The 12577-nt window shown below is 41.1% G+C and overlaps 1 protein-coding gene across 1 annotated transcript in view; it reads right to left on the bottom strand.

The window, feature by feature from the left end:
• Positions 1–1634: 1634 nt before the first annotated feature.
• The window catches only part of LOC109622374 (B-cell lymphoma/leukemia 11B), an 81661-nt gene continuing 70718 nt past the window's right edge, over positions 1635–12577 (bottom strand). The window contains exon 5 of the mRNA XM_029878742.2: positions 1635–6588. Coding sequence (XP_029734602.2) covers positions 4025–6588 — 2564 coding nt within the window. The 3' untranslated portion in view covers positions 1635–4024. The remainder of the gene's footprint in view (positions 6589–12577) is intronic.

Genomic DNA, 12577 nt, shown 5'->3' on the forward strand with positions numbered 1-12577 from the left:
TGACGTACTTAATGGATGGCCCCTTACTGTTTATGTTTTGTTTCACGAATCCATAATCTTTTTATTTAGTTCAAAATTGACAGAAAAGTGCCCCGATCTTATCAACCTAAAACACTATAAGGATCTTACTGAATATAGCATACTAAGGGAATGTCCATAAATTACGTCACATTTAAGAGGGGCGGGGAGATGCAGCAAATTGTGCTGACCCATTAAACCTTCAGAAAACTTGTATAAAAAGTTTGACTAGGGGAAGCAGCAAAAAAAGTTTTTTTGACGTAATTTATGGACGATCCCTTATTCGAATTTCTGACTACGCCACTGCTTCATGAAAATAAAATAACAATAACATATATTTTCATACGTTTTTGAATTTTGATTTTATTTTTATATGTGATTCGATTATCCGGAAAATTCGATTATCCGGAGTGAAATAAAAATCGATACTCCGGATAATCGAGTCCGACCTGTATTATGCATTTTTAATTTGTTTATGAAACTTTTGTTATCTATTGCTGACTACATCCCTGTTTCTTCTCTGGAACTTCTGGAATTATTTTAAGCGAATAATCTTTTTCTTTATTTGTCGTTAATATTTAAGCCAAATTTATAACGGGCGTATCTACAATGATCGATTTCTCTTCGTCGATTTTCTCTTTTGTTAATAGCTTTGCCGGAAAAACACTTTTGGTAGTTTTTGTTGTTTTAAATGCTAGTCCTCGTCGTCCTTCACCGAAACACACCGAGAAATCGATCATTGTAGATACGCCTGTATGACACTAAACGCGAGAAAATCGACACTGATTCTTCATTAGGGCCTAACTGACATTTTCGATTTCTCTTCATCGAACCTCTCTTTGTGTTATTACAGAATGTGTATTGAGTTTTCCCAAAAAAAATTGATTGAAATGTTAAGGAGATGACTACATCTTGCTATAGAAACAAAAAGAATAATGATTTTGTTCGGTTTGATCAAGTTATTTGCGAAAGAGAGAGTCGACGAAGAGAAATCGATCAAGTCAGTTAGGCCCTTATGACAAATCATATTGAATTGGAGTTCTTGAGGAAAATACTTTGAAAGGGCCAAATTGAGCGTTTTATTTTATTTTGTTTTTTTTTTTTTGACCGTCCTATCTTAAAATTGGTCACCCTTATGACGAATTAAAAAATACAAGTTTAATGATTTTAGATGAATCATGTATCACCGCCATACCGCCAAGCGTTGAATAGCGCAAGAGCTCACGCCTGCAACGTAGGCAACCAGCTCTGCTCATCCAGGTGCGCAGCAATGCGAGCTTTTTTACCTTTTCGTACACCTTTACGGGTAGGACTTACCTGCCTTACCTGTTCAGTTCAGCCCAAGACGAAAGCATTCCACGGCATCACCGAGGGTAATCGACACACGCAAGAGGCTTCGAGCATGCGTGCGCAGCCAAAGTAAGGGGAACGGAACAAGCTTTTATTATTTTCCCTCTTTATGAAATATGGTAGGTAACGAGCATACGACGAGCATCATGCATACATTCAGGGTGAATCATTCGCGACAGAAGCGGAAGCGAATGAACAGTGGGGTTACCGGCAGACAAAGTTCGTAATAATTGTCATCAACTAATAAGATGAGATTGGGATTTTTTGTAAACATTTATATTTTATTTACTTCTTTTAAGTACGTTTTTATTATCGTTATACAATATAGGATTTTGTAGGTTTTTTTCTGATCTTTTTATTCTCGTTATTTCGCTATTCTTGCATTAAATACAGTAGTGGGATTTTTCATTTCGATTAAATATTTTGTGTTTGTGTGTTGTGATTTTTAGTTTTTCTTTTGTATAATAAGTATGCTCGTTTCATCGTGTGGATGTTTGTGTGAGTTTATGGGTTTGTCTATTCATTTGCGTTTGTCCGTGTATTGTTGAGAACATTGTATAATGCCTGTAATGTGCAATGATGGGATTTCGATTTCCGTCTCATCATTTGTCTTTTTCTAATGGGGATTTTTTATTGTTTGATGAGCTGGTTTTGTTTGTCTCTCCATTAAATAAATTACTAAGTTTTCCTTTGTTGTATTACTTGATTTTCCCATCGTATTTTGTTTATACTTACGATCGATTTGTACATTTACATAAATTCATAATGTTTAATAGGAATCTTCGTGTGATTTTTCATGTTTTTTTCGCCGCCTTAAAAGTTAAAATCAACTGTCGTGACTACATTTTCTCCAGATTTTTTTTTACATTCCGAGTTTCTATTACTTCACAAAGTTTGTCTTTCTCGCAAAATGAAGAGGTTCGGGAATGTCAAACTATTGAAACGGTTATCAATTGTGCTCTAGCAGTTCCGAGTGGAATTGATTTGTTTGTCTTTAGTTGGGATTAGAATGTACAATTTCGAGATCCTTAGACGTTTTCATGAACACTCCTCCTGTGCGGATAGGGAAAGTGTCTATGAACTACGTCGAAGAACTGGAACTAAACGATCCAATAAATAATCCAATAAAATTATTCTAAAAACGCAGAGAAAATAGATCAGTCTTAACTGTAATAACCTAGCACAGAGAAAAAGAACTTCGACTGCCAGCTGGAATATGATACAAAGATCCGGAAGATCACCAGTAATATATACAAACGGGAACGGGATGAAACATAACCTTCGAAACGTGTGTCTAAAGACGGCTCCTAACCTCAACAGAAATAGAGAAAAATAAAGCAAAGAACGCTAAAAAGAGATGAAAACAAACAAGTGAAAATGATTCCTTCTACTACTGCTACTGTTTGCAAGTTTTGGTGATTTCAATTAGCCTAAACAATTATCTTACACAAACAGAGGGGTTAGGGAACAAGGAAACGGAAACTTCTACAGAGATAAGGAAGAGTAGTTCCATTGAAAATTCCATTTTTGTTTTTTTTGTTCTGCTCAAATTTTGCACGAAAAATCCTCGTGCTCGAAACAGACAATATGCATAACTGTTTTTTTAAAGGATCTAATCAAGAATTCCTCAAAATTTACTAAAAAGTTCAAAAAAAGTTGCACTGTAAAAATATTTGTTTTTTTTTTCAATTATTTCAGAGAGAAAAACTAAAAATCAATTTTCTCATTAATGTTTTTTGGTGTTTTTCTTTTGTTATGTTGGATATTTTTAGCAGAGAACTTATTGCACAGTGGGTCAGAATGAGGAAATAGTTGACAAAAAATATATATTTTTTTCAGTCATCGAACCGATTTTATGGAAGTCTGCAAAGTTTGCCATTAAAAAGTTTGCCATTAAGAATAACATTCAAGCAAAATTTGTGCCAAAACAAAACAAATCTACATTCGAAATCGAATGGAACCTCTCGAGATAAAACTATCAACAAAAACATGACCGTTCGCTTCATTCGTCAACAATGCGAATAATCAAAATGGATTATTCTTCTGGGGGGTTTTCATATTTTCTTATCGATTTGAGGGTAATGCATTTACGCTCAAAATTTTCGAATCACTTTTTTTGTTTTGTTTGGGGGGTTGCATTTATTTGTGCCTTAAACCAAGGTTGGTATAGAATGTACATGTTGTCTCTTTCTCGTATAAAGGGAGGAATAATTTATCATTGTAATATATTATATAAACTAAAATTAAATGCCATTCTGTTCACTTACACAGCTAGTATGTACACGGGGTGTGGAGAAATAAAAATCATTTTGTCTAATAATTCTGCCTTCTCGCTGATTTTGTTTTTAACTTTGGTATTAATGCCTCTATTTTCGTCGTAAAACTATGTACTCTCGGTCGTTTTAAAATGGTATAGAAGCGGAAGTGTCTCCCGTTTGGCGTAACGGCCATCCGGCACCCTATGCCAAATGGGGGTACTCCCGTGTGGAACCCTGTCCCTACCGGAGGGCGCGATGCGGAAAAGCGGACACAGCTTAGGAGATCGCAGCGGCGCAGCGCCGAGGATCCCGTACGTTCCGTCCGGGTTTCCCTTCTAGTAGATTCTGGACATCATTCGATTGGGGGGCAACTCGTAGCCACTCCACGGGGGGTAAAGTCATGCGGTGGCCGCTTCCTCCTTGATGATCGGAGTGGCGGGATTGCTGTTGGAGGGTGTGCTGTTCCGGTCCTGGTGCTCCGCCAGGGAGCCCATGGGCGGCGGGACGGGCAGTGGCGGTAGCAGGATAGCGCCCGGGGGCGCATGGTTGGGCGAGACCGGGATCATCGGTCCTTGAGGTTGCTGTTGCTGCTGCTGCTGGAGTTGCTGTTGGAGGTGTTCGCGATGGTGATGCTGTTGGGCGGCGGCTGCCACGGCAGCGGCTTGTTGTTGCTGAGCCGCCGCAGCTGCTGCCATCTGTTGGGCTGCCAGTTGCTGTTGCGCTGCTAGTTGCTGCTGGTGGTGGAGCTGTTGCTGGTGTTGCAGGTGCTGGAGTTCCCGTTGTTGCTGCTGTTGTTGCAGCTTGCCTTGGTTGACGACGCACTTCCGCATGTGCTTCTCGAGGGTCGAGGGCACGCTGAAGGGCATTTCGCAGAACCGACACCGGTAGACGTCTTTGCCCAAGCGGCCGTGCGTTTTCATGTGCCGGGTGAGCTTGGAGCTCTGCGCGCAAGCGTAGGAACATAGTTCGCATTTGTAAGGCTTTTCTCCGGTGTGGCTCCGTCGGTGAACTGTCAGATTCGAGCAATTCTTGAACACCTTGCCGCAGTATTCGCACGTGTCGTTGCGGGACTTGTGCTCTTTTTTCATCATCGGATGCATGAGGCTACCGGAGCCGCGATCACGACCTGGTTTCATGTTTTCGAACAGCGATTCGTTCCGGTGCAGGCCGGGAATGTTCCACCAGCTGTCGCCACCTTCGAGTTTCATGCGCTTGGATGCTTCGAAGGGGTTCTCAAACGGGTTGAACAGAGGAACTTGTGGAAGTTGGGGATTGTGATGCTGCAGCATGTTCTTCGCTAGTTCCTCTTTGATCCGCAGCGCCGCCGGAAGTCCGTTCAACTTCTCGGCCAGGCCGGGGATGGCCATGGCGCTGTTGTTGTTATCTCGATCTTTACTGGTCAGCTGCAGCTTCAACGCGTTTCCCGACTCCTGTAGGGCTTGTTTGTAGGCTTCGGAATATTGGGCAATGTTGGACAGTCCGAACTTGTCCATCAGCTCCCCCACCAGGGAGGACTGCATGTGCACCTGCCCGTCCTTCTTGGCGTGGCTCTGGGTGCTGCTCATGCTGAGATCTTCGGCTTCCTCGCCCAGCTCTCCGTCTCGGTCGTCGTCATTATCGTCGTCGTCGATGTCCTCGGCGTCCATCAGCTCGTTGTCGGAGTCGTCCATGTCGGACTCCATGCTTCCCTGATTACTCATGCCGTCTTCGCTCGGAATTCCGTGCGTTTTCATGTGCTGCTTCAGCTTCGTGATGTCCTCGCAGCAATATTCGCAGCTGGTGCACTTGTAGGGAAGCTCATCGGTGTGCGTCCGACGGTGCACAAGCAGATTCGATTGAAAGCGAAACTTCTTGCCGCAGTACTCGCAGGAGTGCATCGCGTCGGTTAATTGGCTTTGCTTGTTCGGAGGGGTGGACGCCGACCGAGGGGTGTTGGTGATTGATCCGGACTCGAGCCCTCCCAGTTCGGTGTGCTTTTCGGGTGGGGTGAGACTTTGCGGTCGGGAGTTGTTGGTCAACGGGGTAGGGGGAAGCTGTGAGGGAGAGGGGCTGGCGAAAGAGGGGGAATGCTGCTTGCGGGGACTGGGAGAGTTGGAGGTGTTTTGATTAGTCCCTGGACTGGTGGTACCCGCGAGCTGCCGCAAGCGCTGTGAGTAAAAATCCATATGGGGTTCGAGAACCAAACCTTGGGTACCACCTGGTAGCGAGATGCTCCCTGATGAGGGAGGTCGCTCTGTTGTCGGATTGCCGCCGCCGCCGACGCCGCCACCGGCATTAAACTGTTGATTGTGGGTTTTCAGTTGGTTGGCCGCCGCGACTGCAGCCGCTGCAAGATTGAGACCATGGCTGCGAAACTGCTCGGACATGAGATGTTCCATGCGAAAGTCATGGTGACCGCGGCCGCCAAAGAGGGGACTGTGCGGGTGGTGGTTCAACGGCATTCGCAGCAGGTTGAACGGGTTCGGATGCATCTCCGGAGGCGGAAGCAGCGGGTGATGTCTCAAACCCGGCGGTGGAAGACTTTGCGAATCACGTGGTGGTTGTTGTTGTTGTTGCTGTTGCTGCTGCTGGGGTAGTTGCAGCTGGTTCTGCAGCAGATTGATTCCACTGCCTCGAGAGCTATTGCCACTGGAGGAGTTGTTGTTGCTGGAACAGTTTGAACTACCGCTAAGGTTATTCATGGAATGGGATTTACCGCTTTGGGCCAAGGTTTCCGGCTCGTCGTTGTGTGCCGGAGTGTCATCATCGTTATCGAGCTCCGGAACGCGGCTCGATTCGACCTCGGCCGGTTCGTCATGCTCGTCAGCTTCGTCTATATCGCCACAGTCCTCGCCGTCATCGTCATCGAGCAGCGATACCACCTCGTAGATTTTCACCCGGTGGGCATGCTGGACATGTTGCACCAGCCGCCACGCCGAATGGTATTTGGTTTTGCACGTGCTGCAAACGTAGTTACTGGGTTCTGTAATGAGAAGAGAGAGAGAAAGGAATTGTCTAGATTATTTTGGCAATAGTAAGAAATCAAAGCTTGTTTTTCTCAGAGATGGCGCCACCACATTAAAAGTAAAATCACTTTTCTTGTATGGACAAATCGTTGGCTTACACTCGTTCCGCATCGCAGCGATTTGTGCCTTGGGGTAAAAAGTTGCAAATTAGAAACAAAATCATTATCCCTACGCGTTTCTTCTGGATTCATTGCAGTAACTGAGAATTGATTACATCACCATACAAATTTCAAGTTGTTTACTTCTTTTTTTCTGACTGGCATTTTCCACCCGTGTTGCGCATGATGTTTCGAGTGGATAGGTGCCAGGCGGCGCCGCTGTATACGTGAAAAACACATGGAATACGAGCGCCGTCTATGATTCCGTAGCGCAAACTTTTCTGCTTGTTTACACTGTTATCACGTTTACCGCATTTATCAGAAAAGCGCCACTACCGGCACTTTAGCATAAGCGCAGCTGCTTACTTCCTATTCACGATTGCCATGACGTATAAATAGTCATAGCAGAGAGTTAAAATATCGAAAATTTGTTTTGAAAATTGATATTCCCCTTGTCTCTCGTGTGTCATTCTATTCAATATTTGGCAATCCACGCACCAACGTGAACCTCTGCCAAACATTTCTTTCCCAAACACACTGACATCCGCATGAACTTGCGCAGACGCAGTGATACATACATAAGGTAAGCAGGCGACTTATATAATCACTTCCTCCCCCATCTCCTTAACCCTTATGTAGCCGGCAGGGTACCCGGGTACCCAGCACCCATTTAAAATACACGGTGTAGAAAAAAGCATAACGGTTAATGACCTGCATTTTGACGTATCATGCGTCATTCTCGCCACAACATAGAAGATCATCGACATTCACACACTCAAGATGATTGCTTGGGTAAAAGTTATAGACACAATTCCACATGCACATAACCTCTACTTGTCCACTCGATCAGTATGTGAGATTTAATCCTCTGAGCTTTCGTCAGAAATCAATTTTTAAAGTAATTCTACAATCTACAAACTTCCCGGTATGCCTTGGCGTTCGATTTTGTCCCGAAAAAAAAAAAACATTTCAGGAATTGCACGCATCAAAAAACGGTTCATCAAAGTGAGATAAATATTTATGCTCCCTCCATATCAGAGGAGAAGGAGGGACATTCCCATTCGAATGCAGGGCTGATTGAAAAATGCAGCTGCATCCAGTCGGAATTCCACCGCGTTTGGTGTACCAGATTCATCCCCTTTGGTCAGACAGGGAACTGAAAATCGGTGATCATCAGAGAAGGAGGCCCAGTCAGCAACGGGTGCAGAGAATTGGCAACCCAATGATATTTACATAATTTCGCGCAATGTCCTGTTTATATGCGAGCCATCGTCACGGATGCAACTTCGTTCCCCGGATTCTCGGTGCAGCGAACACACACATCAGTCCACCACCTCTGGGCACCCAGAGTCGAGAATGGGAAATATTTATGCAATACGTATGATGATGGCCTTTAATCGCGCGATTCGGATTTTGGTTTTCTCTTTGATGAAAATTAATTAAATATTTTTATTTTCACCACAACGGGGAAAACCGGTTCTTGTTGTTGATGAAAAACGGATGTTTGCACGGTGTCGATTCGGTTTAATGTAACTGTTCTGGAAGGCAGTGCTGAAAATGTCATTTCAATATATCTAGATTCAATCACCTACAGCTCATTTCAGAAGCTGAACTTGAAAATATTGTCTACGAAAAACTTGTGCGGCTAGACCACTTGAACAAGAAAGTCACGGAAAACCCACTCTATCCACAATATTGAAAATTAATGTCATCGAGTTTTTGAGAAATGCCAATTGATATTCATCATGAATATCAATTGACATTATAAAAAAACTACATTGACCTTAAATATTATAGAGAGAGCAGTTTTTCCATGGCCTTCTTATAGAACTGGTCTAGCCACACAAATGTTTCATATACTATGCTTTCAGATTCAGCTTCTGAAATTTGCTGTAGGTGATTGAATCTTGATATGTCGAAATTACATTTTCAGCGCTGTTGGAAGGTCAAAACGGTCGAAAGTGTTTAAATGATGAAATGTCACTAGGGCTGGCATCCCTGCGGAGGGCTGCCAAAACGACTGATGATTCGTTGTTTTAAAAATTTACCTCGGAAAACGCGTCTTCACAGATAAGTAGTTAAGATTTTTCTTCTATCGATACAAAGAGACAAACAACGTGGCTCATAATCCACACGTGGTCCTTACTTTCCCCAACGCCAGAGCTCTACAACACGGATGACGAGCAACATGGACGCACGGACAAGCGCCGGACTAGCCCAGGCGCAGTAAACGACCCGAGCAGAAGTATACTCTGATATACCTATTTGAATACAAATGAGGACAACCTTCCGGCCACGATTGGAGAATGAGACTGCATGTAGGCACTAGGTACTAGGTAGCCACTACTGCCATCAGGGGCCCACCACAGAATGGTGCTTCCATCACACTTGATGGCTCGTCGAGGGTTTTACATGAGAACAGAAAGGAAAGAGAAAAAAAACTGTAGAATATAAATGTCCGCATATTTATATGAGATCCGCAAGAGACACCACCGCCACGTAAAGACGAGCGCGCCAGATGGTGTCCTTTCTCTCCGTCGTCGTCGTTGTCCGACGTTGGCGATGCGATGATGGTGGACCAGCCAGCATGGTTCTCGCCAAGAAATGAACGTATGCGGTTCTGCTGTTTTCTGTTTAGGATTTTTATGTTCCAACGCGGGGCATCTCGGACGGTTCTCACCATGGACAAGCAGACGCGTGGTGCTTCATGAAAACTACAACGCCCAATGCTAAGGAACAACAGCATTGTTTACCGCTAGATGGCAGTAAGACGATTCTTGTAAACGACGTTATTTTTCCGGTAGAGCCAGAGTAAATTTAAGTAAACTAACATTTTGAAATGATGTTTCTAGTTTAAGCAGTTTCAAACGATATTTGGGACGCCCTGAATCTGGTTTTCAAGCGTCGTAATCGCGATTCAATGCAATTGAAACATTTTTGTTCGACGCCTCATATCCATATTCAAACGGCATGTTATGTTCGTGTTTGTGGCGTCGTGATCTAATACTAAAACCAATTGACGCTCGTTCAGGCCTTACTGGGTGACGGTCATCTGGCAGTGAGTGTCATAATTCCTGCGTCGGAGCGACGGTAACATGCGTTAGGGCTACTTCTTCGTATTGAGATTTTCAAAGATTGACAATCTCGAAGTAGAAAATGGCGGATATTGACAAAGAATTCGCGGGATTTGGGAAGAATCGATGCAATTCGGTACATATGTGAAGATCTTTTGACTATTATTGTCACTTTCAGAAGTATTGCCTGGTTTCCGAGAGAAAAAAAAAACTTTTGGCGAACGTGACTATGGTAAGTAGTGGGGTTTGCAAGTACAGTGAAATACATTTCTTGATGTCGATCACATTAGCCATTTCCAAGTATTTTTTTGTAACCAACCACAGAATTGGAAAGCTCTGACACATTATCCAATTGCAATGATTTTCTGGATAAGTAGTTTCTCTGGAAAACGATACTTAATTCTGAGGCCATAATAATCAGAACAACTATAGAATCAATTGTACGCATTTGAAAGGGTTCGACCGAGTTTTTTCCGCGATTTCCCCATTAAGTCATTTAACGACTCGTCCAGAAATTCATCCTATAACTTCTCCAGGAAATCTACATGATTTCTTCTGAAATTCTTTCAAATTCTGATGTCTTCTGAAATTCTTTCAAATTCTTGTAAGAACTTTCCAAAATTTCTTCCGTGATTTTTTTTTTTCAAATATTAGGGATAGTCTACAGAAAGTTTCGAAAGATTTTCTAAATAATTCCTAGGGTCGTTCCTGGAATATATTTTTGGAAATAATTCACATTGCAGGGATTTGAAAAAAAAAACAATTGAAAAATCTCTAAAATATCTTTTGAAAAATACAATAACAAAAAAATGTTGGAGGAATTTTGGATGAAGTCCTATAGAAATAGTTAACCCTCTAATACCCAACCCCGCCTTTAGACGGGGTATAGTTTGAGCATTTTTGCAATTTTTGTTTCGTGGAAAATCCACTTTTTTATATTTTTGGCTGATATTGAGGACTGTTTTGTACATGTCAAAATAGTTTTTGGTGTATTTTAAAACGTATTCACATTTTCTAAAAATCATTGAAAAATTGATGTTTTAGTCACCTCTTAGAAGTCATTGTTTATTTTGTATTGAATCGCTACAATTAACATATTTTAAATTTTTCCCAAATCATTCTACCCTAGTTTAATAGTTTAAGGGAATCGAATACACTCCTAAATTATTTTCCTTAAAATTACACGGAAAATAAAATTTTCTATGAAAAAAGAAATAAATTAAAATATTTCAACAATAATCATAAAATTTCAAAATGTTTTTATCTCAAAAAATCCGTACCCCAAATAGGTTTCCAGGAAAAATATAAAAGTATGGGGATGTTCAAAAATAAAAATTAGAAAAATCAAAAACTGAAATTCACAAAATCGAGAATTAAAAAGAATCACCTTCCAAAACATGTTTAAATCGATTTTAGATGACGAAAAATGATATTTAGATCAAAATAAAAAATTTGGGTATTAGAGGGTTAAAGAAAATCTTAAAAGTATTATTAGAAGAGGAATGTTGTAAGTGTCGTGAGAAGTGTTTCTAGTGTAGTTCTTTGAAGAATCTGATCTGATCTGGGGGAGTCCCATGAAGAATTTCTTATGGAAATTTTTGGTGAATTTCTTTTCCTTGGTTAGATTTTCTGAAAATTAGCTTGGAAGATTTTCTGAAACAGACCTTATAAAAATTTTTGGAGAAATGTTTAAAAAAGTTCTTAGTGGATTTTTTTTCATTAATTACTGATTAAATTGAATGAATTTTCGGAGGAATTTTTGGAGAAATTATCGGGAAAACTTTTGGACCATACTGATTGAACTATATGAGAAACTCTGTTGAGTTATTATAGACGATGCCATGTTGAAAATAATTGAAAAAATCCAAGAGGAGTCCAGAGGAAATTTCATGAACTTCTAGAAAAATCATTGACTTTCTAGAGAAATCTGTAAAGAGTTCCTGGTTGATATTTTGTCTGAATACGTTTCGAAATCCCAGGAATAGTCATTTGGAGTAATATTTAGAGAAATTCTTGAAGGGGCCTTTCTATAAACTACGTAGACTTTTAGGGGTTTAGAGGGGAGCGCTTTGGTCAAAGCCTATGGACTATACACATTTCCAAAATTGTATATGCACAAAAATCTATGAGTAGAAAGAAGCGTATTCTGATATAGCCAAAAATGAGTCTATGTAGTTTATAGACTGCGCCATGGAATTTGATTAGGTTTCCCGAATTAAACTTTCAAAGAGTTTCCAGATAAATTTCAGAAAAAAATTCTTGTATTTTCCAAGGACGGATTTCTTGAAACTCTTGGAAATTCTTGGAAGAACTGTTTGAGCAATCCATAAAGGTATTCTACCAAAGATCTTCTGGAGCCTGACTGTTTTGAAATAGTTCTTCGAATTTGTTCGAATTTCTGAAAGAGTCTTTTGAAGATTAAAAAAAGTATGGAGAAATCCTTAAGGCATGGAAAAAATCTAAAAAAAAAGTATGTAAAAGAAATACAAGAATCATAAATCCCTGAACAAGTCACTGGAGTAGTTCTTGAAAGAAATTCTCCAGACATTCTCCAGGACTTCTCCATTACTTCTTTTGAAAATTTTCATAATAATTCCTCCAAGAACTCCTTTGTAAGATATTCCTACGATTTTTCCAGGATTCCTACGACATTTTTCGAGGATTCTCCAAAACTTCATTCCGGAAATATGGCAATTCTCAAAAGGGTTCGTGCTGGGATTTTTTGTTTGTTCGTCCAGAAAATCTTCTAGAAATTTCTTATAAAATTCTTCCAA

The sequence above is a fragment of the Aedes albopictus genome, chromosome 3 (genome assembly GCF_035046485.1).
Source record: "Aedes albopictus strain Foshan chromosome 3, AalbF5, whole genome shotgun sequence".
NCBI classification, from domain to species: domain Eukaryota; kingdom Metazoa; phylum Arthropoda; class Insecta; order Diptera; family Culicidae; genus Aedes; species Aedes albopictus.